The following is a 26800-nucleotide window of genomic DNA, read 5'->3' as shown; positions in this document are numbered from 1 at the left end:
AGTCTAAAAGCTTGTTTCTACAAAGAGCTGCTCTCCGTGAAGCAGAGTGGTTAGCCAAGAACTCTGTTCTCTTGGTCTCCCCTTGTCTAGTACTACCCATGAAACTTCTCCATGAGCCACAGCCCAGCAGGAAACCAGCGGATTCCAGCTCCCCTGTTGTCTGACTCTGTGCAGAAAGGGGCTCAGACTCCAGAAGGGTGAACAGGCAGGTTTACAGCAGTCATTTTCTCCAGGAAACCTGGTAGACACACTGTGTGCTGAGTTATCACACCAGTTCTCAGGAATCCTGATTCATTCCTGGATAGAATGAGCCTTGGGCCTCCTGCCTGGATATGTGGGATGTAGGGTTGAGCGATGATGTAGTCCCTCTGGGACCATGGGCCTTTCAGTTGCCCTCAAGAGGCCCGAAGCCATCAATTAAATGTATAAGTAGTCAAACTGAGGACTCAGTTAAATGAACCACTAAATTGGACCAATGACATAGCAAGTAATTAGATGTGATTGCCTTTTACTCTTTGGTTCAGGAGATGAATTTTGGGCAAGGATATGGTTCTTAAAAATGTTTGCAGATATGCTTACTGTGCTTAGATTTCCCAAAGGGAGAGTAAATAGTTCATCAACTTCGAAGTTAACAGTTTTTCAGGTACTGCGTTGACAAAAGCCAACAGCCGTTGTGTTTTTGCAACAGTAGTCATAAATTAGTAAGAAAGAGACTGGTCATCACGGGCTCGTTGGTGGTACATTTGGGCTCAGCTAAATAATGGGATTATGGCGTTCAGATTTTGCTTTTATTCTTGACCTCGTGGCTGGGAGTTTTTACGTTTCTGCAGAGAACTGCCTGCAGGGCTGTGTGGTCTGTGGCAGCTCTCGCCCCTCAGTGTCGGAGAGTAAGCTTCCAGCAAGCCCTGGGGCGTGCTTCTGGCTGCCTTTAGTGACCTGGAAGACTCTTGGTGGGGGTCACACCTGGGTTTACCAGCTGGGCAGAGGGCACCAGGTTGTGAGCAGCAGGAACCTGCGTGTTAGACCTGGAAGTTGTCACCGCCCTCATCATTCTAGAATAGGCAGCTCTCCCCGTGTGTATGCGTGTGGGATTTCACCCACAGTATCGCCCACTGGTTTTCAGCCAGCCATGCCTGTGGCAGAGATTCGCATTATCAGCTGAGCACTAGGAGCCTAATTGTAGGAGTTGGTAATCTGCTTTGTGGTGCGTTTTATCAATATGTTGGTGGAGCTTCACGAACATCGTCCACAGGTGGGTAACCAGCCCACTGCGTGCACAAGGATTCAGATGGAGAAAGGCGTCACTTCCCTACCCCACACCCTTTCAGAATGCAAGCATCCACCCCAAGAACGAAATCTCCTTATTCTGCCATCTTAGAGGGCAAGGAGCGTATCCAGCCCGGGAACTTGACAACCTCACTTTCCTCTGTTTCTTCACCTGTAAAATGGGAATGACAACGTGGACCTCCTAGAGCTGTTGGGAGAATGCAGGGAGACTGTGGATGCAGTATCTGGACCAGAGCCTGGCAGATATGGGTGCTCAGTAAATGAGAGTCCCCGCCCACAGACAAAGAATCGGGGGGCTTTCTTTGCCTCTTTGCAGGTGGTACTGGAGGTGGCAGAAGTGTGGCTCTCAGCCCCGGCATTTCACAGGCACGTTTTGAAGAGGTCTTCCTTGTGGTGTTATCAACAGCCTCTGCAAAAACGAAGCTGCGTCAGTTGGTGTTGGGGTCGGGGAGGGGGAATTAGGCAGGGCCTGTAGGAGCCGCCTCTGGCTTCCTTTCCCGTCACCCCAATGATCGTCTGGAAACCCGGCCCTCACCGAGCACTTGCCCTCCCGGTGTAGGGTGGACTGGGTGATGGTGGCATTTCCTAAAGTGGGTTCCCGGGATCACCAATTTTGAGGGATATTCAGGAATCTAATATTTAAAAAATGGGCTTTGGTGGTGAAATATGTTTGGGAAGGCCAGGTTAGATAAAGCTGAACGGGTCTCTTTTCCGTTCAACTTCTCAGAGCCTTTGACATCCTCGGGTGAGTTGTTTCTCCTTAAGAAAGGGGTTAGGTGGCTGCTCATCCCAAATCAACTTCTTCTGAGAAGGCTTTATCTCCTGGAGCATCCAGCATCCCCTTGTGCCAAGAGCAACTTGGAAAAGCTGAGTTACCTTCCAGCTTGGATATTCTGTCTCAGTACCTTCTGCAGGTGGGGGTGGGGACTAACTGGTGTTTTTCCACCTGATTGACCATATCTCTGCACTCCAGAGATAGGGGGTTCTGGACAGCACCTGGGAGAGGGTGAGCTGCCCAGGAAGGTGCCACCTGTAAGCGGAGACACCCCATAAATGACTGGGGGAGCCGGTCCCTTCCCCTGGGCAAACCCTGGCCTGACCTCGCTTGGTCTGTGGCCTCTGGGGTGTGGGGCTGCTCTGGTTCTGCCCGTCTTCTCTCCCAGGATCCCCTTTCTGCCACTCAGGGACCACTCAGCTTGTGGAGTCCGAATCAGGTGTCTGGCCCTCCTGCTCTGCCAGAGCCACCACTAGGAAACAGTCTGTCACCCTCCCTGTCCCTCTGTGGGGCCTGTGGCAGCAGAGTCTGGCAGAGAGAGTAGTGAGTGGCAGGTCCAAATTACTTAGTGTCACAAATGTGGCCCCCCCAGGGGCCAAAGATGGGAGACCCGGGCCCATTTGTCACCTGCTCACTCAGCTGGATTTCATCTGTGCGCTCTTGGACAAGTCACACACACGTCCCCCCTGCCTGGACCTCCACCCCTGGGTGCTGTCGGGGGGTCTCTTAGGGCCCTGACATGGTATCAGACAACTCAGGTGAGCCTGAGGAGCTGGGGGTGTCACTGTGCTGGTTCCCCCAGCATAAAGCCCTGGGCACTAACCCAGCCCAGGGCAGTTGCAGGTACCCGGCCTCTGAGCCTCCTCTGGCATGCCCCTCCCTTGGACCTAGTGCCGACCAGTCACCATCGTTTTCCCTTGCTCTCTCCCGCCCCCCCACCCAGCAGAAAGCGCTTTCAGTCGGAGAGTAGAAGGCAAAGCACAAAACCACTTTGAAGAGACGAATAGCAGTTCCCAAAACTCCAGCGGTGAGTGTGCCCCGTGACAGCCAGTCGTCCTGTGCTGTCGCCGCCATCCTCTACTGCCCTCCTGCCCCCGGTGGCAGTAGGTGCTCTGTGGGCTGGGTCTGCGTGGTGCATGATGGGTGTTAGTGGGAGGGGGAAGTGGGAAGGGCCTTTTCTTCCAGGGACATCCCTCTGGGTCTCAGGAGGACTGTGACTCGTCTTTCTCCTCCCCATGGAGAGAGGAACTCCCCCTCCCCTATAGACTGCCATGGAGCCACTCAGATGTGCCCTGAGAGCCACTGCTGTTTGGAGGGTGAACGTGGCAGCCAGTTTATTTCCAGGAGGGGCAAAGGGGTACAGTAGAGAGAGCTGTGGCCTAAAAGCCAGAGGCCCCAAGTTCTGGCCCCACTTGGGACCTGGGACTATCCAAAGGCTCCCTTCCAGCCTGAGTAGGTTTACCTGAGGTTCTGGTGGTGTTTTGGCGCCCCCTGGTGGCTGCCTCCCTCAGGAGGCTGGCCGAGCGCTCCGGCACCTTAGAGGAGAGGGGCCAAGGTCATCTCCCCAGCCAGACGGTGGCCAGCCTAGCGAGGCCATGGGTGGTCCCGAGCAAGCCGGTCTGCACAGTGACGGCCGGGGCAGGGTGGGAAAAGAATTCTGACACTGGTTACGTACAGCAAGGCACCCACTCACTTTCCTGCACAGTTGAAGTTTAATTCAACAGATTAGATGTTGGTCTGTGGCTGGTACCATACTAGGCACTGCCTGGGTGTAGACAGATGATGGCCGTGGCTTGACTGTCAGTCAGGGGCTTTATGAAACAGCCGGCAGCGCAGACGTGAACGTGGAGGCTTCTGAGCTCCAGCTTCAGTCTCCAGCCAAGGCTCGAACCCCAACTCCACTGTCTACAGGCTGGTGACTTGGGCTAGCCTCTTAGTTCCCTCTCTGCTGTCGGGAATAGCACGCAGATCCCCGGGGCACGGAGCAGTCAGCCAGCCCTGCCTGGAACACTCACGTGTCAGGGTGTTTGGGTGGTGGTGGTTTTAAGTAAAGCAAGTGATTTGATGAGTGCCCTGAGGAAGGGAATGAGGGGTGCTGCGGGAGCCCCGAGAATGTTGACACGATTCTTTAAGCCAGCTTTTCCAAGCTGCTTCACCCTTTTGAAGAATGTAACCCACTCACCTCTCCTGGAGGTGGGCCTGAGAGGGATGGAGCACACCCAGGCCTAAGTAGCAGAGCCAGGCCTGGAACCGTGGTCTCCTGGGGAGCCTTTGCTCTCAGCCAGCCAGACTGCACCCCTGCCTCTCCTCCCTCCAAGGCTGATACTCAGAATTGGGAACGACGGTGTCGAGTGCTGCCATCGCCGGCAGCCACCATTTATTGAGCGCTTACTGTGTGCCTGGCATGTGTTCAGAGCTGTATGTGTCTTATTTGTTTCCCTTGTTACCAGAGTGTGGGGCGGGTGGGCAGTGTTATGGTTATCCCCGCTTTAGACCTGGAAACTGAGGTCAGGAGAGGTCGATTGTTGCCCCAGGTCCCAGCTTGTAAGTGGTGGGACTGGGATTCCCGGGGTCGTCCATCTGGCCCCTCTCTGCTGCCTCCTGCATCTGAGGCTCACCTGACAGCACCAGGAAGCCCGGGGGAAGTTCCAGAAAGTGCAGCCCTCCCTGTGGCTGCTCTGGTGTTTGGTGCCAAACATTTCCATCCCGTGCCAGGCCCTAGAAGCAGCTTCCAGCTCCCTGTCCTGTGGCAGGCAGCCATGCATAGACATTTCTTGTTAGTGCCCGGTGAGCTCACTTTCTGAGAGTAGATTGTGTCCTAGAGGGATGGCCCTGGCTAGTCTTGCCCTGCTGGCTGCCCCAGCCCCACCCCAGTTGTAAGCCTGGCTCTCAGATGCTCCCCCTCCTCGAGAGCCCCATCTGGCACACTGCTTGTTAAGAACAGAAGTAATGACAGTCATCTCCGAGCACCAGAACTGGAAGAGACTTAGCTAAACTGTTTCTCTTTTGCAGAAACTGCAAGTCCCCTGATTTCCAATCCTTTCCCTCTCCTACAGAGTAAGTGATGGTCCCATTGGGGGGCTGGAGAGGGCGAGGCAGGGCAGGGAAGGAACTCAGCTGGCCACAGACTCGGGACCTCCCCAGAGCATCTGGCCCTGGGCCGCCCTCCCAGGCGGACCGACAGCTGGCCGAGGCAGCAGGAGGCCCAGCCCTGGGCGGGTGGAGGAGGTTGGACAGGCACGAGGCAGAGCCCTGACCGTAGACAGCCTGCCTCTGCCACCCCCAGCCCTGGCAGGGACACAAACCTCCCTGTTCCCGCTCACTGGGGCAGCCTCAGGACCCCTCTCCAAGCCCCATCTTGGCCATCCTCTTCCTCTCTTTTCCTAACTCTTCTTTGCACCCCTTATTTCTTTCTTCTTCCGTCCCATCTTCCCTGGGCCACACTGACTTGAGTGCCGGGAACACAGAGATGGAAGATAAAGGTCCTCTGCCTTCCCCCTCGCCCTCCCTCCCTCTCTTCTCCCCCTCCTCCTCTTATCCTTGCTTCCGCTGCTTTCCTGTGGCTTTCTCCACTCCTCACCCTTTCCCCGTACCTCTTCTTCCCCTCCCTTTACCGCTCTCTATGTCCATTACTTTGTTTTGGGTCATTCATTCATTTGTTCCCATCTGTGCGCTTCCGCTGGCAGAGAGATGGGCTGTGGAACAAATAAGACATGGTCTCTGCCCTAGGAGAGCTGTGGGTCCATTAGTGTTATCCTCCCCCAGCCCTCCCCCGGGCCCAGAACAGTGCCTGGCACACAGTAAGCACTCAATAAATGTCTGCCTGATAGAATTAGGTGGTCTCTTTATCTGCACGTCTTCCTCTCTCCATCGCTCCTTCCTCCCCACAGTCTCTCCCTCGCTAGTTAGTGATGGGCAGGGGGCAGACAGGCTGGACCAGAGTCCCAAGTGCAGAGCCCCAGTGTGTGTTTGGGTTCCCAGTTCAAAGCCGCCCGCAGCCCAGCAGAGAGGCATCCGGGTTCGCCGTGCCCCTAACTCGGCTGCTCGTTTCTCCCCGCAGAACCCTACACCTGCGGCGCCTGTGGCATCCAGTTCCAATTCTACAGCAACCTGCTGGAGCACATGCAGTCCCACGCAGGTGAGGCGCCCGGCGGCCCAGCTTGGCTGCAGGGATGCTGCAAAAGGCAGAGCCTGCCTGAGCCCCGGGGAGGCCACTGTGCCCAGGAACAGGTTGTAGGACGTGGGGCTTGCCCTCAGGGAGCCCTGCACAGTCAGTTCTAGCACAGGGTGGTCTGTGCTCTGCGGGGGCAGCAGTCTGGGTGGAGCACAGTCAGAAAGCAGGGACAGAGCTGAAGAAAGCTTCTGGAAGGTGGTGGCTCCTGTGCTGAGCCTAAAGGCTAAGTGGGAGGTGACCGGGAAAGAGACGTGGAGGCGGAAATTGAGGGCATCTGAGGTCAAGGGGAGCAGAGGCAGGAGACGGGGTGGAGAGGCGTCGGCCCCGGGCAGCCTGGGCCGAAGCCCCATCTCAGAGCAGGGTCGCGGTCACTGTCACGCTCTGTCCCACAGAGCAGCTGTCCACACACTTGAGTGCGCATCCGTCACCTGGAGGGCTGGTTGAAGCACAGGTCTCCAGGCCCCACCCTGAATCTTGGAGTCTGCAGGTCTGGGGTGGGGCCCGAGACCTGCATTTCTGACACATCCTGAGGCCTGTCCCCTGCTGCCTGCCCAGGGACTGTACTTGGAGAACCACTGCTGTAGAGCACCGGCGAGTCGTCTGCTGTCTGGACAACCTCTTATCAGCTGTTTTGCCATCTTCCCAGCTTGCAGTATCAGCCCCTTACCCTAGACCCCCCAGCCTTCAAACTGATCTCTCCAGTTTTGGTCATGGTAGCCCCCACTTCTGGTCTCATTTCTGTTTTAGTCAGGGAAACACTATTTGCTCCGATACATACATCCCCAATTCTCAGTGGTTTCTGTTAGTGTGACCTCTCTGCATTCATTGTTCATTCATTCATTCATTCAGCGTAGACTCAGTGGATATCTGCTGTTCACTAGGCACTAATTCGCATGATCTTTTGGGGGGGGGGTCTGTTATTTATTTCTATGGACTCGTTAAAATGAGGACAGAGTTGGATTGGCAGCCAAGGCGTGTGAGTTCCTTGCTGTGGTGTGCCCCATGCTGTGTGACCTCAGGCAGGAAACTCCCCCTCTCTGAGTGTCTCCATTGCTGTAACAAGGACATGCAAACCTGCCATCACAGCTGCCTTCCTCACACCAAGGTTCCTCTTCACGTGTCAGACGCCTCCTGCTTGCCTGTGCCTTCAGCCATTCCGCACCAGGGAGGCCTTGAATGCCACCTCAAGGCGTTGAGACTAGACTGTGTAGGAATCAGTGACAGCAGTTGGAAGGCTGCTTGGGGCCACTGCCTGAACACAGCGCTTGGGCCCCAGACTCCTGCGGCCCAGCTCCCGCTCACCCTTCCTCTGAGCCCCCCACCTCCTCCTGCCCCTCTGCCTAATTAGGGAAGGGCCAGGGCGCCAGTGCTTCTCCGCAGGTGCTTCTCTGTCCCTCCGGCAATGGGGCAGAGGCCATTGAAATGCAAATCGAGACTGAACCTGCTGGGGGCCCCTCTCCCGAGCATCCCCACTTGTTTTCCACGAAGAGCTTTGCGCTGCTTCGTTCTGGTTCAGCGCCGGCAGAGAAAGCCTCGCCGGCAGTGCAGCGTAAAGCCAGGCTGAATCCCAGCCAGGCTGAATCCCGGCCAGGCTGAGTCGGGATTAGAGGATTGACTCCAGAGAGAGAAATTAAGCGTCATGATCTACGCAGTTCATGGCGTCGCTGATAAGGGGATCAGCCTCGAATAACACCAATCTCATTAAGAGTGCTGAATGGCACGGGGTAATTCCCACTAATAAACTTCCTTTCTGTGCTGTAGGAAAACGTGTCCTCCCCTGGTGACAGTTCAAGAGCAGGTTTGGACAGTCATCATACTAAAGATAGCAAACACTGACTGAGCAATTACTGGGTGTCAGGTGTGTATTTCCTCCTATCTCCTGAACCAGCCCATTAACCGGCTAACGTTATGATCCCCATTGTACAGATGAATAAACAGGCTCAGAGAACATCACTGGCCCAAAGTTGCACAGCTCGTAAAAAGTATCTAACATCATTTGAGCTTACTTGGTGCCAGGCCTTCTTCTAAGAGTTTTACACGTATTAGCTCATTTAATACTCAGAACAGTTAAGTGCCCATATTAGCTCCACTTTATAGATAAGGACATTGACGCACAAGATGGCTAAGTAACTTGCCCGAGGACCGCAGCCAGGAGAGACACGGGGACTTTCTGGGCAGCAAACAGGTTGGCAGTGACAGGTTTAGGATTGTGGAATAGCCTCACCTGATTTCTCATCCCTTTGGGCCTCTTCACCTCTCTGGGCCTCAGTCTTCTCATCTGTGAAGTGGGCCAGTCGGCACCCTCCATGGGCTGGATGAGGGTTCCGGTGCTGCCACGTGTGACGTATTGAGGCCTGGCACATTCTGAGATAAGACCGAACAGCAGCGGGTGCTTCTTTTTCCATCCGCTGCCAGAAACAACTGCTTTCTCCTCCCTGCACTGGTCCCTCTCTGGGAGACAGCCTTTCCTTGAGATTTGCATCCAGCCCTTTGCAGACGTGTGTGTTTACATGCACATGTGCAAGCACGTATGTGCATGTGTGTGTGTGTATTTGTGGTACTTAGGGAAAGCCACACTGAGCAAACCTTATTTTCAGCTCAAGCTATAAATCAAACTATTCACAGAGCATTGACTGAGTACCTCACCATGTCAGGAGCAGTATCTGTGGGATGTGGAGGAAAAAAAATTGTTTTAATCAACCAGTACTGGACATTGTCGTCTAAAGCTAGGTTGAGTAATATCAATTCCAAGTCCTGCAGAAAGGCAGAGGGGGAATCGCGCTGCAGTTTGCCCGGCCCCAGCATTTTGAAGGGAGGAGGGGAATTGAGGCCCAGAGACTTGAAGTGACTAACTCAAGGTCACCCCACAGCCATGGCAGAGCCAGGTTCAAATCTAGGGATTTTAAATCCCTGTACTCTAGCAGAGAAAGTCGACAGGAACAGCTACTTGTTTCCATTTTAAAATTTGTGTTTCCCTTTTTAAAATGTAAGGTCTCGTCATTAAAGGAAATTGGGAAAATGCAGAGAAGCTAGAATTGAAGAATCAGCCATAATCTCATTACTCAGAGCCATCCACCGTTACTCTCTTAATGGGTTTCTTTTCAGTCGGGTTTAACATAGGATTTATTGAGATATAATTTACATGAATAAAATTCACCAATTTCAAAGTATGGTTTCATGGGTTTTGACAAATGTATATTGTCATTTAATCATATCACAATCACAATATATGACGTCACCATCAGCCCCAAAATGTTCTGCTGTGCCTCTTTGCAATCGGTCCCTTTGCCCCACCCCAGCCCTGGCAACCACTGTCTGCTTGCTTTTATTATAGCTTTGCCTTCACTTGAATAAGTGGAAATATATAGTATTTAATCTTTTTGTCTGATTCCTTTCATTTGGCATACTTTTGAGATACATCCATGTTGTTCTGTGTTCTTGGTAATTCTTTTTATTTCTGAGTAGTATTCCATTGTTTGGATATACCACAGTTTGTTTATCCATCACCAATTGATGGATATTTAAGTTGTCTCCAGTTTTGGGTTATTATGAATAGACCTGCTGTGAAATTCAAGTACGAGTCCTCGTGTGGACTTCTGTTTGTAACCCTATTGGGTATATACCTAGGAGTGGAAATGTTGGGTCAGGTGGTAACTCGATGTTTAACCGTGTGAGAAATTCGTGGACTGTTTCCTAAAGTGGCTGCACCGTTTTTACATTCCCACCAACAGTGGATGAGGGGTCCGATTTCTCCACATCCTTGACAACACTTGTTATTATCTGACTTTTTGCTTATAACCATCCTAGTGTGCGTGAAGTAGTGTCTCATTGTGATTTTGATGTGCGTGTTCCTGATGACTAAGGATGTCGAGAATATTCTCATGTGCTTGTTGGCCATTTGAATATCTTCCTTGGAGAAATGGCTATTGAGATCTTTTGCCCATTTTTTAATCAGGTTTTTGTCTTTTTATTAATTGAATTGTAAGAGTTCTTTATATATTCTAGATACAAGACCTCTCTGGATATATGATTTGCAAGTATTTTCTCCCATTCTGTGGGTTGTCTTTTCACTTTCTTGATGTTGTCCTTTGAAGCATGAGTGTTTTTAATTTCGATGAAGTTTCTTTACTTGTTTGTTCTTTTATCGTGTATGCTTTTGGCAGCCTATCTAAGAAACCATTGCCTAACCTAAGGTCAGAAAGACTTAACTTCTGTGTTGTCTTATACGTGTTTTGTAGTTTTAGCTCTTACATTTAGGTCTGTATTCCATTTTGAGTTAATTTTTGTATGTGGTGTGAGGTAGGGGTCCAACTATGTTCTTTTACGTCTGGCTAGTCACTATCCCAGCACCACTTTTAAAAAGACTATTCTTTCCCTCATTGAATTGCCCTGGCGCCCTTGTCAGAAATCAATGGACCATATATGTGTGAGGGTTCATTTCTAGATTCTGAAATCTATTCCTTTGATCCATATGTCTATCCTTGTGCCAGTACCACACTGTCTTGATTACTGTAGCTTTGTAGTAGTTTTGAAATCTGAAAGTGTAAGCCGTCCAACTTTGTTCTTTTTCAAGATTGTTTTGGCTATTCTGCATCTCTTGCATTTCCACATAAATTTTAGGATGAGCTTGTCAGTTTCTGTAAAACAGCCAGCAGGGAGAGTCTAGATCAGTTTGGGGAGTATTGCCATTTTAACAATATTAAGCTTTCCAGTCCATGAACGTGGAATGTCTTTCCATTTATTTAAGTCTTCTCTGGGTTCTTTCAACAATATTTTTAGTTTTCAGTATACAGAGCTTGCACTTCTTTTTTAAATTTATTCCTAAATATTTTATTCTTTTGGACACTATTATAAATGGAATTATTTTCTTAATTTAAATTTTCGGGTGTTCATTTGCTAGTGTAGAAAAATACAATTGATTTTTTTCCATTTTTTAGTTGAATATATTTGCTATATAACAATGTGTAAAGTTAAGGGGTAAAGTATGTTAACTTGATGCATTTATATACCATTAAATGACTGACACTGTAGGGATATTTAGCGCCTCCATCACATTACGTAATTATCCTTTCTTTTCAGTGGTTGGAATAAGTTCTGGTCTCTTAGCAGGTTTGATGATTATAGTACAATATTGTTGTCTATCAATTGACTTTTTTAATATATATTGATCTTGTATCCTGCAACCTTGCTGAACTCATTTATTAGTTCTAATAGTTTGGTGCGTGTATGTGTGTATTTCATTGGATTTTTCGATATACACAATCACGTCATCTGCAGATAGAGATAATTTTACTTCTTCCATTCGAATCTGGGTGCCCTCTCGTTCTTTCCTTTTTTTTTTTTTTTGTTGCCTGCTTGCCTTGGCTAGAAGCTCTAATACATGTTGGATAGAGGAGATGCGAGTGGACATTCTTGTTTTGTTCCTGATCTTAGGGGAGAGGTTTTCAGTGTTTAACCATGAACCATATTGAGAAGTGTTCCCACCTCTTCTGTTTTGGGAAAGAATTTGTGAAGAGGTCTTTTAACGTGATAGAATTCACTATTGAACCCATCTGAGCCTGTGCTTATCTTCTTTCTTTCCTTTTGTGGGAAGTTTTTTGATTACTAATTTAATCTTTTTCTATAGATCTATTGAGATTTTCTGTTTCTTGAATCAGTTTTCGTAGTTTGTCTTTCTTGGAATGTTTGTTTCATCCAGGTTATCTAATTTATTGCAGTGCTGTTGTTCATAGTATTTCCTTAAAATCCTTTTTACTTCTATCAGGTCAGTAAACTTATGTTTTTTTTTTAGATGCCATTTATCAGGTTGAGGAAGTTTTCCTTCTCTTCCTAGTTTGCTGAGCGTTTGTATCATGAGTGGGTGTTGAATTTGTCACATTTTAGTGTGTATTTATATCTATCTATTTATATCTTTCTTCTTTTTTCTCTCTTAGTATAGGGAATTACACTGAGTGGTTTTCTCTTAAGCCCAACTTGCATTTCTGGGATAAACTCCACTTGGTCATGATGTATATTCTTTTTATATATTACTATATTTAGTTTGCTAATATTTTGTTAAGGATTGTTGCATGTATATTTATGAGGCATATTGTACTGTAGTTTCTTTTCTTGTAATGTTTTTCTTTAGTTTTGGATTAGGGTGATGCCCACCTCATAAAAGGAATTGAGAGATGTTCTTTCGGTTTTCTAGAAGAATTTGTGTAGAATTTATATTGTCTCTTTCTTAAATATTTGGTCGAATTCACCAGTGAACCTATGTGGGAATTTTCTTTGTGGAAGGTTATTTAACTAGGAACTCAATTTCTTTAATAGATTTAGGACTACTTCAGGTTATCTGTTTCTTCTGGAGTGAACTTTGGTACCTTGTGTCTTTCAGTGTATTTGTTTGCCTCACTTTAGTGGTCGGATTTATCTACATAAGGTTGTTCATAACCAATTTTAGTCCCTTTAATATCTGTAGTAATGTTCCCTCTTTCATTCCTGATACTAATAATTTTTGTGCTCTTTTTCTTTCTTTAATTGTTCTGGCTAGAAGTTTATAGATTTCATTGATTTATTACAAAGATCAGCTTTTAGTTTGACTGACTTTTCTCTGTTGTGTTTATCCATTTTGTTCCATTCATTTCTGATTTTATCTTTATTATTTCCTCCCTTCTTCTTACTTGAGACTCGCCTACTGTTCGTCTTTAGATTTCTTAGGGTGGAAGGTTATAACACTGACTGTAAATCTTCCTTCGTTTCTAATATAATCAGAGGTATAAATAAGCCCTGCTTTAGATGTATCCCACAAATTTTGAAATGTTATGTTTTTATTTTTATTTAGTTCAAAACATTTTCTGGCTTCCCTTATGATTTGTAATGTTTAATATTCAAATAGTTACAATTTTTCCAAATATGTTTGTTATTGACTTCTAATTTAATTCAGTTATGGTCAGAGACCATACTTCATGTGATTTCAGTATTTTTCTGCCCCACCTCCTTTTTCTGAGAATCCAATTATATGTATATTTGCTTGATATTGTCCATTCTCTGTTCATTTATGTTCAGTCTTTTTTCTCTTTTCTCAGTAGCAATCAGAAGAGAGTTGAAATTTCCAGTTGTGGATTTGTCTTTTTCTTGTTTCAGTTCTCTCAATTTTTGCTGTATGTGTTTTGATGCTCTGTTATCACACACATACACATTGAGGATTATTATATATTCTTGGTAATTTGACCCCTTTATCATTATGCAAATTCTCTTCATTATCCCTGGTAATATTTCTGGTTCTGAGGTCTGTTTTTTCTGTAATACACCACATGCATCTCCAGCTTTCTTCGCATTACTGGTTGTATGGTACACCTTTATTTAGCCTTTACTTTTAACCCATCTTTGTCTTCATGTCTAAATAGGTTTCTTATGGATAACATATTGTTGGGTCTTGCTTTTTTATTAAGTATGACAATCTCTGACTTGTATTTGGAATATGGAGACCATTTACATTTAATGTAATTTCAATATTATTGGGTTTAAATCTACCATCTTGCTATGTGTTTGCTAATTGTCTCATTTATTCTTTGTTCCTTTTTCTCTAATTTTCCTGCCTTATTTTGGGTTGACAATTTTTTTTTTATATTTATTCTTGCAGCAACTTTTTTTTTTTTTTTGAGGAAGATTGGCCCTACACTAACATCTCTTGCCAATCTTCCTCTTTTTCTCTTTTTTCTCCCCAAGGCCCCAGTACATAGTTGTATATCATAGTTGTAGCTTCTCTATGTGGGACACCGCCTCAACATGGCTTGATGAGTGGTGAGTAGGTCTGCACCCAGGATCCGAACCAGCGAACCCTGGGCCACCGAAGTGGAACAGGCAAACTTAACCACTACACCACTGGAGCCGGCCCTGAGAATTTTTATGATCCCATTTTTATCTCCACAATTGATTTATTAGCTATGACTCTTTTATTTTTTATAGTTTATTTGGGTTTTAAACTATATATTTCTAACTTATCACAGTCTACCTTCAAATAATATTAGCCCAGTTTCCATATTGTGTAAAAAACTTCCCACAGCATCTTCTGTTTTTCCTTCCTGGTCTCTGTGCTATTGTTGTCATATAGTTTGCTTCTACATATAATAACCACAATTCATTGTTACAGTTTCCCAATGAGCAATCAGTTATCTTGTAAAGAGATTAAAAATGAGGGAAATATTTTTTTATTTATCTACACACAAACAGTTTCCAGCACTCTTCATTACTTTCTCCAGATCCAGACTCTTACTTGATGTCATTTTTTTCTTAGACCTGAAAAACTTCCTTTAACATTTCTTATAGTGGTCTGATTTTTTTTTTTTTTTGGTCTCAAAAGTCTGTTTCATCTTTATTTGTGAAAGATATCACTGGATTCAGAATTTTAGGTTGACATTTTCTTTTAGTACTTTGTTCTGTTGCCTGCCAGGCTGCATGATTTCTGACAAGAAGTCTGTTGTCATTATTTTTGTTCGGTCTGTACGTAACTCTTTTTTGAGTCTGGCTGCCTTTAAGAGTTTCTCTTTTCATTGGTTTTCAACATTTTGATTATGATGCTGTGCCTTGGTGGTGTTTCCTTTATGTTTATTCTCACTGAGGCCAATTGAGCTTTTTAAATCTAGCTTTATAATTTTCATTCGTTTTGGAAAAATTTTGGCCATTTCTTCAAATAATTTTTCTGTCTCACCCCCTTGTTCTGCGACTCCAGTGATATGTATGTTAAATTGCTTGATATTGTCCATGCTCTGTTAGTTTATTGTCAGCCTTTTACCGTCTCTGTTTTTCATGCTCAGTAGCCCTCTTGCTCTGTCTCCGGGTTCACTGATTTTTTTTCTTCCGTAGCATCTAATCTGCTTTTATCCCATACACTGTATTTTTCCTCTACAATCTATTTTTACATCTAGAATTCCACTTAGGTTGGTTAGTTTTAGTTTTGGTTTTTTTACATCTTATATTTCTATCCTGAGGATGTTCATGTTTCCTTTCACATCTTGCAGCATATCTATGGTATTTATAACAGCTGTTTTAAGTTCCTTATTCTTGGCTAATTCCATCATCTCTGTTATTTCTGGGTCTGTTTCTTTGGTTGGTTTCTCTCCTCGTTATAGGTCAGGTTTTCCTACTATGAATGTCTGATACTTTTTTATTGGATACTTAACATTGTGAATTTTGCATTGTTGGGTGCTAGATTTTGTCGTATGTTTTTTTAAAGAGTATTGAACTTTGTTCTAGCTTACAGTTTAGTTACTTGGGATCATCTTGATACTTTGGAGCCTTGCCCTTCAAAGATATTAGGACAAGTCTAGTGCAGCCCTTAATCTATGGCTAATTTAGCCCCATAGTAAGGTCTCTCCATTCTGGTTGAGGAAACACAAATTGTTCCCCCCGATGTGGGCGCCCTGGGAATTATCAGCCTTCTGGTGATTCTTTCCCCGGTCTTGTGGAATTTGACGCTATGCTTAAGCAGGTTAGTACTCAACAAAAACTGCGGGGAAACCTGCTGAAGGTCTCCAGAGCTCTCTCTTTGTGTGGCTCTGTCTTCTTTGGTACTTTTCCCTGTAAATTCCAGCTGCCTTGGGCCTCCCTGAACTTTGATCTCTGTGTCTTCGAATCAACAATACCACTGGGCTCTGTTCTGGTTCCCTGACCCTATGCTGCAGCCTGGAAACTGCCTCCAGGCACTAAGCTGGGGCTGTCATAGAGCTCACACCTGTTTCTCTTTTTCTGGCATCACACCCTGAGCTGCCCGTCTGAAAGCAGTCATGTTGTGGTTCACAGTTGTTTGCATCTGGAGGGCAGTTCCCATGGCAGGTCATCCTGAGTGGGCGAAAGTGAAAGTCCCCCTCGCCATCTATTTTTGATGCGTGGATTTGTTATTATTTGACTTACAAGTCTAAAAAATATATACGTAAATAATACATATAAACTTATGATTAGATCTTGCTTTTCATTGTTTCATGCATTTTCCCATGTTATTACAGTCTACATAAGTACCTTTCTTGCAGTTGCAAAATACGCCTTTGAGTGGATGTCCTAGGGTTTCTTAACTAGGCTTGTAGGGCTGAACTGTAGAAATTGGGGAAGTCGCTTCTCTAGGTGTGAAAAGTACAGCCTTGGCCCCTAAGGCCTGATGCCTTTGGTTGGGAAGAGTGGAAGGCATCTGGCAACCCAGAACCTTTATTTTTTGAGGAAATAAAGCTGCAATGGCAACAACAACTAAAAAAGGCACAGAGGAACAATGTTAGACTATCAGGCACATAGGTTCTCGCAGAACAGTAATCTTGGAAACAGCACAGCCCAGAAACTCAGGACGTGGAGTGTGGTTAAGCAACCTGTGGTGTATCATACGATAGGGGATTGTGTAGCCATTTGTAATGACAGGCCTGTAACTCGGACCATTTCTAGACTATAAAAATGTCGAGCAGTAGCCGTGAATAGAGGAGACTAGGCCTATGCCAGTTATTTATAACTGGATACAACTGCATATGCACAAGTTACCAAAAATTAGGGAACTGCACGGAGGAGGCATCTAGGAACCAGAGGACCTGGAGTTTCTGGCCCAGCCCTGCCACCAGTTTTCTCCGGGATCTTGGGCAAATTCTTTCCTGTATCTGGACTTTGGTTTCCATGTTTTATAATGAGAGGGTCAAGAATTTCATACTTCATATAATGTAGGGCTTATTTTGGTTTTGTTTTATTCATTTAATTAAATTTCTAGTACAGTCATGCACCACGTAACGTTTTGGTCAACGACGGACCGCATATACGATGGTGGTCCCATAAGATTAGTACCATACAGCCTAGGTGTGTAGTTGGCTACACCATCTAGGTCTGTGTACGTACACGCTATGATATTCACACAACAACGAAATCACCTAACAATGCATTTCTCGGAGTGTATCCCCGTTGTTAAGCAACGCGTGACTATAAATATACTGAAAAGGCAGACTTGACAGAAGTGAGAGTGTGAGATGCTTTAGGCCACTTGGGGTGTCACTGGCACCCCTCCCATTTCAGAGCTAGAGCATCTTGCTTGGGCGTGGGTGTGGGGCCTCCCAGCCAGACTCGGGGTACAGTGATTCCTAGTTACTAAGCACTTCCTCCGCCCCGGGCACTGTGCTCAGCTCTTTCCCTGTGTGGTGGTCTCTTGTTAGTCCTTCTAGCAATTGTGTCATATCCGTGTGATTCTCTTCATTTTTCCAAATGATGAAAATGCTTACGCTTTGCAAGCGTAAGATAGTCGTCTAAGGAGGAGCCGGGATTTGAACCCAGGCCTGTTCCCAGAGGCCGTGTTCCGCCTTTACCCACCTTGCTCTAGTTCTCATCTTGTCAGTTGGCAGGCCTCCTGCCCTTCAGGGTAACGCACTGTCTCCTCTGTGCCCGCAGCGGACAATGAGAACAACATGGCCTCCAACCAGTCTCGGTCACCGCCTGCCGTTGAGGAGAAGTGGAAACCCCAGGCCCAGAGGAACAGTGCCAACAACAGTAGGTCTCTCCTGGGCCGGAAGTCCGGGGGGCTCGCAGAGGTCTGCCCCTGCATCTTCCCACTCCTGCTCTGGTCGTTCCCCTCTGCCTTCCATCCCCACCACCTGTGCCTCCCATGATGGTGCAACACCATACGCAACAGTTTCCAAAGCACTTGAACACCTAAAACCTTATTTGTGGGAATTATGACCTCACGGGATGGGCAGGAGGCCAGGGAGAGGAGGTCGTCAGTTTGTAGTCAGAGTACAAATTAGCGATAGAATCAGAACTGGAATCCACTCTCCACAATTTCTGTTGGCTGCTCTTTCCTGACACTGGGGCTTCAGATATTTTATTGACTAGAGATTCCTTTTTTAGAGTCCATTCCTTTACTGAGGGAGGGGCTAAATTAGTTGGCTTCAAAGGTCTAGGTGAATGACACAGGCAGCAAGTATGTTGCACGCATACCACTATATTCTATTCCCATGCCCGTGGCGGGCATTACTAATCAATCATAGAACTTTATTCCTATGAGACTGTCACATGTTAAAGACAGTCAGTACCACCGATTTGTGTGCAAGATGAAACCTAGGCATAATTCCTAATACTGGATGCTTAAGAGTATTGGGTTGCTGCCAGACCACGGAGCCTCGAATGCCAGGATTAATCACATCTCTCCTTGTGTTTCCTGCCAGCCACGACTGGTGGTTTAACACCCAACAGCATGATCCCTGAGAAGGAGCGGCAGAACATCGCAGAGCGGCTGCTGCGGGTCATGTGCGCCGACCTGGGCGCACTGAGCGTGGTGAGTGGGAAGGAGTTCCTGAAGCTTGCCCAGACACTGGTGGACAGCGGCGCCCGCTACGGGGCCTTCTCGGTCACCGAGATCCTGGGCAACTTCAACACGCTGGCGCTGAAGCACCTGCCGCGCATGTACAACCAGGTGAAGGTGAAGGTGACGTGTGCCTTGGGCAGCAACGCCTGCCTGGGCATCGGCGTCACCTGCCACTCGCAGAGCGTGGGCCCCGACTCCTGCTACATCCTCACGGCCTACCAGGCCGAGGGCAACCACATCAAGAGCTACGTGCTGGGTGTGAAGGGCGCGGACATCCGTGACAGCGGCGACCTGGTGCACCACTGGGTGCAGAACGTGCTGTCGGAGTTCGTGATGTCAGAGATCCGGACGGTGTACGTGACGGACTGCCGGGTGAGCGCGTCCGCCTTCTCCAAGGCCGGCATGTGCCTTCGCTGCTCAGCCTGTGCCTTGAACTCGGTGGTGCAGAGCGTGTTGAGCAAGCGGACGCTGCAGGCCCGCAGCATGCACGAGGTCATCGAGCTGCTCAACGTGTGCGAGGACCTGGCGGGCTCCACAGGCCTCGCCAAGGAGACCTTCGGGTCGCTGGAGGAGACCTCGCCGCCGCCCTGCTGGAACTCGGTCACGGACTCCCTGCTGCTGGTCCACGAGCGCTATGAGCAGATCTGCGAGTTCTACAGCCGGGCCAAGAAGATGAACCTCATCCAGAGCCTCAACAAGCATCTGCTCAGCAACCTGGCGGCCATCCTGACGCCCGTGAAGCAGGCGGTCATCGAGCTGAGCAACGAGAGCCAGCCCACCCTGCAGCTGGTCCTGCCCACCTACGTCAGGCTGGAGAAGCTGTTCACGGCCAAAGCCAACGACGCGGGCACTGTCAGCAAGCTATGCCACCTCTTCCTGGAGGCGCTCAAGGAGAACTTCAAGGTGCACCCGGCGCATAAGGTGGCCATGATCCTGGACCCGCAGCAGAAACTGCGGCCCGTCCCGCCCTACCAGCACGAGGAGATCATCGGCAAGGTCTGCGAGCTCATCAACGAGGTGAAGGAGTCCTGGACCGAGGAGGCTGACTTCGAGCCCGCGGCCAAGAAGCCCCGCTCCGCCGCCAGCGAGAACCCCGCAGCTCAGGAGGACGATCGGCTTGGGAAGAGCGAGGTGTACGATTACCTGCAGGAGCCCCTCTTCCAGGCCACCCCTGATCTCTTCCAGTACTGGTCGTGCGTGACCCAAAAGCACACGAAACTCGCCAAGCTGGCCTTCTGGCTCCTCGCGGTTCCGGCCGTGGGGGCCAGGAGCGGGTGTGTAAATATGTGTGAACAGGCACTTTTAATCAAAAGGAGACGACTGCTCAGTCCAGAAGACATGAACAAACTCATGTTTCTGAAATCCAACATGCTTTAAGGCATTACCCGGGAACAAATTGAGAAAGAGAGGAAAAGGAAAAAAAAAAAGAGAACGTTAGGAAAAAAAAAACACACAAAACACTGTCGCAAACAAAGAAAAGGAATTTAAGTTCTAAACACTGTGGACCTCATTATAAATGCCCCCTGGAAATGAAGTGCTTTTTTCACTGTGTGTGTGTGCACGTGTGTGCACGTCCGCCCACGCGTGCGTACGTGTCTGAGCGTGCGTGCCGCTGATGCGGGCGTGGGGCCTCCTTGCTCGTCTGCGTGGCCGCAGAAGCTTCGTGCACACGTGCACACACATATAAATAACCCTGGTGCATGTGCGCACGCCTGCTCGTGTGCATTAAACTGGGTGTGTCAGGAAAGCTGAGTGTTAGGGAAGGAGGGAAGACCCTTCACCTCCTTTTCTTGGTAAGGGGGCTTTAAAGATTCCATTTTCAGGTGTGCAGATTGGTGGAAAGCTGATGCTATAATGTGTTCAGGCAGCTGAGTTCTGAAGTGACTTGATACTCCCTGTCCTTCAGTCCGTGGTCCCTCCATGCCCCTCCCCCGAGCCCCCCCGCCCCTCCTGCACCCCGCCCCTCCCGGCTGCTCTGCCATGGATTCTCCAGACTGCATCAGATGGACAGTTTCTGCACTGGACTTTGTTCTTCTCACCTTCAGGGCATTGAGCTGCTGCCTTCGAGACACCCTGGGGTGCCCCGGGGCAGCCGCCTTAGAAACACACCTATCTATCTCCCCAAATCAGGAAAGGAGACTTTAAGAATATAAAGCTGACGTTTTGCTTTTTAATATAAGATAGAAAACACAAAAGACATTTTTGAGAGAAGTATGAAGACTGTCTCCACTCCTTAATAATTTTTTTTCCTAACATTTGAGCAGTTTTTACCTTTTTTTTTGGTTTGTTTTTTCAAATTTGATTTAGACTCTGCTAGGAGGCACTGAATGTCTGTAATTTATGTTTTGGAGGTTTTTTTTTTTTTTTAATTGCCCTCTTTGTTCCTCAAGTCACACTGTAAACTAGCTCATCTCAGTGGTATATTCAGTATCCTAAGGATTTTATTAGCCTTCCCTGTACAGTCCGGTTTCTGTGTGTTTGAACGGCCAAGGCTGTGAACTTGGCTGTGCCATTTGGAGACCAGGAGGGGGTTGGAGTCAGGTTCACAGAGGTGGGCTTGGTGGAAGCCATAGGGAAGCACGTGGCTTAGGAGTTGTCTTGAATGTAAGCGAAGACCCACCCTCCTGGCTCGCCGTGTCTGGTACCGTGAATGTCCGATTCTGTACCCAGAGTGCATTACACTACTCGCCACATCACTGACCTTCCAGCTCAGCAGGGACTCCTGAGTCGATCCATGTTCATGTCCGTCACACCTCGGACCCTCGGCATCCTCTCCCTTCCCAGGACCCCAGGGGTCCCCGTGGTCCCATTGCCCACAGCCCTGGGGTCCCCGTGAGCCTGCGCCTCCCTCCAGGACAGTAGTTGAGCATGGTGCCTTTTGGGCCAAACAACGGATGTCTGGAGGGTGGGAGGGCATCAGGCTACGTTCACCTTGACGCCGTGAAAGAGGTTTTCAGGCTTTTCTCTCCAGGAGCAATTGAGGTTCTACACTCTCAGTGCAAATGCTGAGAGGGGGACCCCTTCCGCTCCCAAGAGGTGGTTCCCTTGGGGTCAGTGCTCACCCCCAACCCACCTCTCGGCGAATGAAGTGCTGGTGGTCCCACATCCCCCCGGTGCCCGTGGCGGTGGGATAGAGATGGTTACACCAAAGGCTTCTGGCTGAGAAGGACCACTATCGTGGGGGGCTCTTTGCAGCAAAGAGGCACATTCTGCCATCCTGGGGGCTAAGTCCACTCCACCCCTTCCTAGTAATAAAGCATTACTCAACTGTGAGATACCTCGACTTCAAAAGCACTGTACAACTGCCCTCCCCCAGGTCCATGGCAGGAAAGTTGGTGTAAAAACTCAAGAAAGCTTAGGATCGTGGACCAGAGCACTGTCCCAGGTGCCAGGTCTGCTTGCTTTGCTTTATGAGAACCAACCCTCCGAGTCTTGGACGTTTTGAAAGGCATCCAAGTGAAAAGCAAGCCGTGGTCTCAGGAACCACCATGCCCTTTCCTCTCCTGGAGAAGTTCTAGATACTTCCTCCACAACATTTCCAGCTGGGGTCACGTCATCAGAAGAGCCACCATCGGCACTGGACAGTCACCTGATGTCACTTCCTAGAGAGTATGGGAGCATCAGCAGACTTGTGGATCAGACCTTTAGGGGCATTCCAGAAGGTGGCTGCGGGGGTGCTGATGAGTGACAGGTGCCGACAGCAAAAGGTCCCCCAGCTTTGCTTTGCTGCCGGGGAAGAGTTCACGACCTGGCACTTTTAACCACACAGGCAGGGTTGGCGCTGCCCCCTTTGTGTGGTCAGTGGGAGCAGGGCCTTGGAGCCCATCCCCCCTCTCCTTGGAGCAGAGCTGTGCTGGGCTTGCCCCAATTACTGGGCTAGTTGGGTAGAAAACAGGCATTTCACTTTCTTGCAAAGCCATCAGAGACCAAGCCCAGATGTCAGCATTCTTCTCTTTGGGACACAAGGATGTTGGCCCTCCAGGATGAAAATTCCAGTAAGTCTTACTAAACTCTGGGTAAAGGGTCATACGTGTCCCCTCCTGTTCTCTCCTTCCTTTTCACCTCAGTTCAATCCTGAGGGCTTGGCTTGCTCTGCAGGTTTGCTGTGAATGCCCTTAGGGACTCTGCAAGCTGTGTCCTGGGGCTGCCTCATCCAGATACAGTAACAAGGTGGCAGGGAGTCATTTCTCTGTTGCAACCTCTGGTTCCCCAGAAACTCATCGCCAACAGGAAAGGCTGTGCCAAGGTGCCCCTCCATGTGCTTTCTTACGCAGGCAGTGCCTGTGGGGCAAACTGCTGCGAGGAACAGCTTAGTAAAACCCAAAGATCTCACAGCTCCAGCCACTGGCCCCCTTGCTTCCAGCAATATCCACCTGATCCGAATTCTAGTTCAGCCAAAGGATTGAGATAGGTTCTTCCAGTTCATCTCCCGCCACCCAGCCTGGCATTGACCGTTGGAAGGGTTTTGTCATCTGCCTCCCAATTCTTTGACCCCTGCAGGGCTCTCCACCGTAGACCCTTGGGGGCTGGAAGACCAGGACGTTGGGCCATGTCTATCATACTGGCAGCTGGAGGTGGTCAGTCACCTGCTGACTCGGACACCACTTGCTTCAAGCCGTGAGTTCCCAGGACAGAGATGGCCTTTGTTTGGATACACGTGGGCCCCAGAGGAGAGGTGGAGAAAACATACCTCTGAGGGCAGGTGGCTGCACCACCAAAGCCCAGGCCAAGGACCACGGCCTCGTGTGTGGTCCCTCGGATTTGGAGTAGCCTGGGGGGGTCTCGGTGCCGTCCCCGTCGTCGTGACTGGATGCTCTTGTCTCAGCCGTTCTCCCTTGCCTGTGCCTGGGTCACCCAGCCAGCCTCCCTCTGGATGGTAGTTAGAAACCAGGAAAGAAAGCGGGACCACCTGAGCAGAGCTTTCCGCCCGCGCTTCACCTCGGGCTTCCCGGCACAGAAGGCCACCCGCCGCGTCCACGAGCGAGGAGGCTTCGCCACCGTTCCACTGACAGCCTCGCGCGTGGCGTTCGGGGATTGGCTCTTGGCTGGGAAAAGGGTCCCAGGCTTCCCAGTGAGGAGAGGACAGTCCAGTGACACGGTGGAGAAGTCCCGGGTCTCCAGGACTCTAGCAGGGACCTTTTTTTCACAGCAGGCCTGGTAGGCTGGCCAGTGTCCTCTCCTTCAGTTCGCTCCCCTATCTCCCACACTTCCAGGAAACACCGGAGAAAAACTCCGCAAGGCGTGTTTTCCACTGTGAAGCTGATCCTCTGCCTTTAGGGGTCCCCCAGGCTTGCACGAGGCCACCTGCTTCCGCCTGGACTTGCACCAGGCTCCTTGGGAAGGGGGCACCTGGAGAGCCGTCAGGGATCCAGCACGCACTCTCTGGGGACCGCAGGTTCACAAGAAAGGTTTGAAATGACGCTGGGATGCGAACGGAGAAGGGAGGTCCCGAGAGAAACAGCCCAGAAGGGGACGGTGCCTGGAACTTGTCATCATCATGGATGTGCTTGCAGAGACAGGAAGAGGAGGTGCCCGGGGACGGTGGGCAGCCTCCCCCTGCCCCTCGGAGCCGGGGCGAGTTCATAGCTTTGCCCTTGGGAACAGCGGTGATGCCTGTGTCCCTGGGATGTACCCAAAGGAGGGCTCCTGGAAAGGCTACTGGTTTAGACAGACCCAAGAGGCTAAGTAGGGCTCAGACTGCCCCCTGGAGACAGTAGATTGGGGCTCCTGTCTCGCCCCGTCGGCCCCGCCCCAGCCCCTCCATCCGGCTGGGCAGTGGGCGGACTGGGAAGGGGCGTGCCCTTCTCTTCACTGTGGCTCAAGTTTGCTAGGCCAGTTATGGTGAACCAATGATACAGTGTTTTCCCTCTTATGTTTTCCTCCCCGTTGCCCCTTTCCAGGGTTTTCTGGAGGATCTTGTTGTTTTCTTCCTCTGTCATTGGGGTTTGGGGATCGTGGTCGGTAGAGGCCTGCCTTTCCCTGAAGGGGCCCTGGGGTTTCCGTGCGAGGAGGCGCCTGCTCCCACTTTGATGAGGGTGAAGATCGCTGTTGGTTGTATTCAGGCCCCCACTGCCGCTACCACGACGGGGGTTGCTTTGGTGATTCACCTCCTGTACAGAGAAGGATTTGCTAGGTTTGCAGGTGGGTGTCAGCATCAGGACCACGAGGGCCCTACCCACCCACGCGTCCCATGGGCACCTTGACTCTTCGAACCAAAGTTCCTTAAAGGGGCACAGCCCAGCCTTGTCCACAACCTCAGGGGCCTGGGGTCCCTGTGGCGCATCCTGAAGTCCAGGTTGGCAGAGACCATGGGAGCTGAGACCAGCCAGGAGGGGCTCCTCCCACAACCCAGGTGCCAGCCGGTCCGCGCCTGGGACCCTCCTTCCCGCCCAGCCGGTGTGGCTGGGTGCCCAAGTGGCAAGCGACCTCGTGGACTGGAGTGGGGCTGAGACTTGCCAGCCAGGAGAGAGAGGGACCTGCGGGGCCGGAGGCTCAGACCCGCCGGGCAGCGCGTGCAGGGCCATTCAGATCCCAAGCATCAGGAAATCATTTTGTACAACCACCTGAAGCAGAGATATTTTTTAAAAAGCGTAAATTATTCTCAGTTGTTTTCTGATCCTGCCTTTTTCTTTTCCCCACAACTTCACGTCGGTGATTCTTTCACATCAGGTAAATCTCGAGAAAGCCTTGGTGCCCCCTCCCTCCTGTGCCCCACTCAGTAACCCCGTGCGTGCACCACCCCATCCTCTCTCAGTAGTTAAGACATTCTAGGCAATACCATAGGCACATCCGACTGTGTCTCTCTCTTCGAGTGCAAGAAACTCAAGTCATCTTAAAAAAAAAACAAAAAAAAATTTACAAAAAAACAAACACAAAAAAATATCTTTTTTAGGCCAGAGTTTTCTACAGGTATTAATGAATATTTTTCTTAATCCTTATAAGTTTTATGTGTTTAATATTTCTTAATACCGGTAGCATTAATTTATACTTTTGTAGCAACACAATATTTTTATAAACAGCCAGCGCTTGGCTCAAGTCTCCACAAGGGGTTTATGCAGGGCCGTTGCGGGACCCCGTGTACCATGTACTGTATTTAAAAAAAAAGTTACCTAGTGTCACCCTTGCTGTGTTAATTAACAAAAAACGTTTGCAGTCTCCTGTGTCGTCGGTGTGGGCCCAACAGCTCTCCAAGGAGTCATTGCATGGGGGTTGGATTCTTGTGATACGAAAACCCCCGAGACCAAACTTGAGGGTTTATTTAGGGTTTTCTGTTTGTCCTCTGGGTTTTTCGTTTCCCTTTGTTTTGGTACCATTTCTCCATTTACAGCCAAATCAGTTTCGTGATGTTTAAAACTTTCACTGATGTCAAATGGAGGAAAGGAAAAGAAAAAAAAAAAAAAAAAAGATTTTTACAAAGTAATAAAATTTAAAACTGAGCTGTTTCAATGTTGCTGTTTTTACCTGTCTGTTCTTGTCCAAAAGTGGGACATTCCCAGGGAGAAGAGGAAGGTTCCACTTGGTTCCTTAAATCGCCAAAAGCCCCCGCCCAGAATTCAGCATCCCCTACCCCTCGAATCTTGCAACATGATTTCCCAGTTGGTTGATGCCAAGGCAAGAAGACATCCTTTGAATGGTTAGAGAGAATCAGTTGCTTAAATGATTTCATGTCAGTGTTGTATTTATGGTTTTACAATAAAACGACTTTTAGGAAGATGGCAGTGTGTGGTATTATTTCTTGGGTTTGGGGTTGGGCCGGGTCATCCAGTTAGGAGCAGGGCACAGGTGAGTGGAGATGGACCAGAGGCAGGACACCTGGGGGTGACAGAGCCAGAGTCCATCCCAAGGGGACACCGAGGTCGGGGTTGTCAACTCTGAGCTCCTTGCTCACCTCCAGCACCAGACCCGGCCCAGCCGATGTTTGATAAATGAGGGAGGGACACAGCCAAGGGAAGACGTGGCCCCTGTGGGCCTCGCTTGTGGAGCACTGTCCCGTGGAAGAAGGGGTGGATTTGATCCCTGAGTCCTACAGGCCCAATGTCCAAGGGACGCACCCCAGTTCTCCCTGCCCAGTGGTCATTTGTGTGCCTCTTGTGACCCTGCACCCGGCGACCTTGGCCTCCCCAGTGATAAGTGTCACCCTCTGTGCTGTATTGTCCTCTGTCTGAGGAGCATCCGTGGCTTTGCCAAATTCCTGCTGGTATCTGCAATCCTAAACACATTAAGAATCATTGCCCTCCGTGGTGAGCTGCGGGGCCCAGCC

The 26800-nt window shown here is 49.1% G+C and overlaps 1 protein-coding gene across 15 annotated transcripts in view; it reads left to right on the top strand.

Moving 5' to 3' along the window:
- Nucleotides 1-26258, top strand: part of ZNF618 (zinc finger protein 618) — a 182305-nt gene extending 156047 nt beyond the window's left edge. For 5 of the 15 annotated variants that reach the window (XM_087419245.1, XM_087419242.1, XM_087419235.1 and 2 more), the window contains 5 exons: nt 3006-3089; nt 5075-5119; nt 6123-6200; nt 17628-17726; nt 18401-26258. In XM_087419245.1, the coding sequence (XP_087275371.1) occupies nt 3006-3089; nt 5075-5119; nt 6123-6200; nt 17628-17726; nt 18401-19917 (1823 nt within the window). In that variant the 3' untranslated portion in view covers nt 19918-26258. The remainder of the gene's footprint in view (nt 1-3005; nt 3090-5074; nt 5120-6122; nt 6201-17627; nt 17727-18400) is intronic. The other 10 variants (XM_087419243.1, XM_087419239.1, XM_087419232.1 and 7 more) reach the window with 4 other exon arrangements.
- The last annotated feature ends 542 nt before the right edge of the window (nt 26259-26800 follow it).

The sequence above is a fragment of the Ceratotherium simum genome, chromosome 29 (genome assembly GCF_057802395.1).
Source record: "Ceratotherium simum simum isolate JZ-2026a chromosome 29, ASM5780239v1, whole genome shotgun sequence".
NCBI lineage: Eukaryota > Metazoa > Chordata > Mammalia > Perissodactyla > Rhinocerotidae > Ceratotherium > Ceratotherium simum.
The sequence above is the reverse complement of the archived record's forward strand: the minus strand, read 5'-3'. Positions and strand labels throughout refer to the sequence as shown.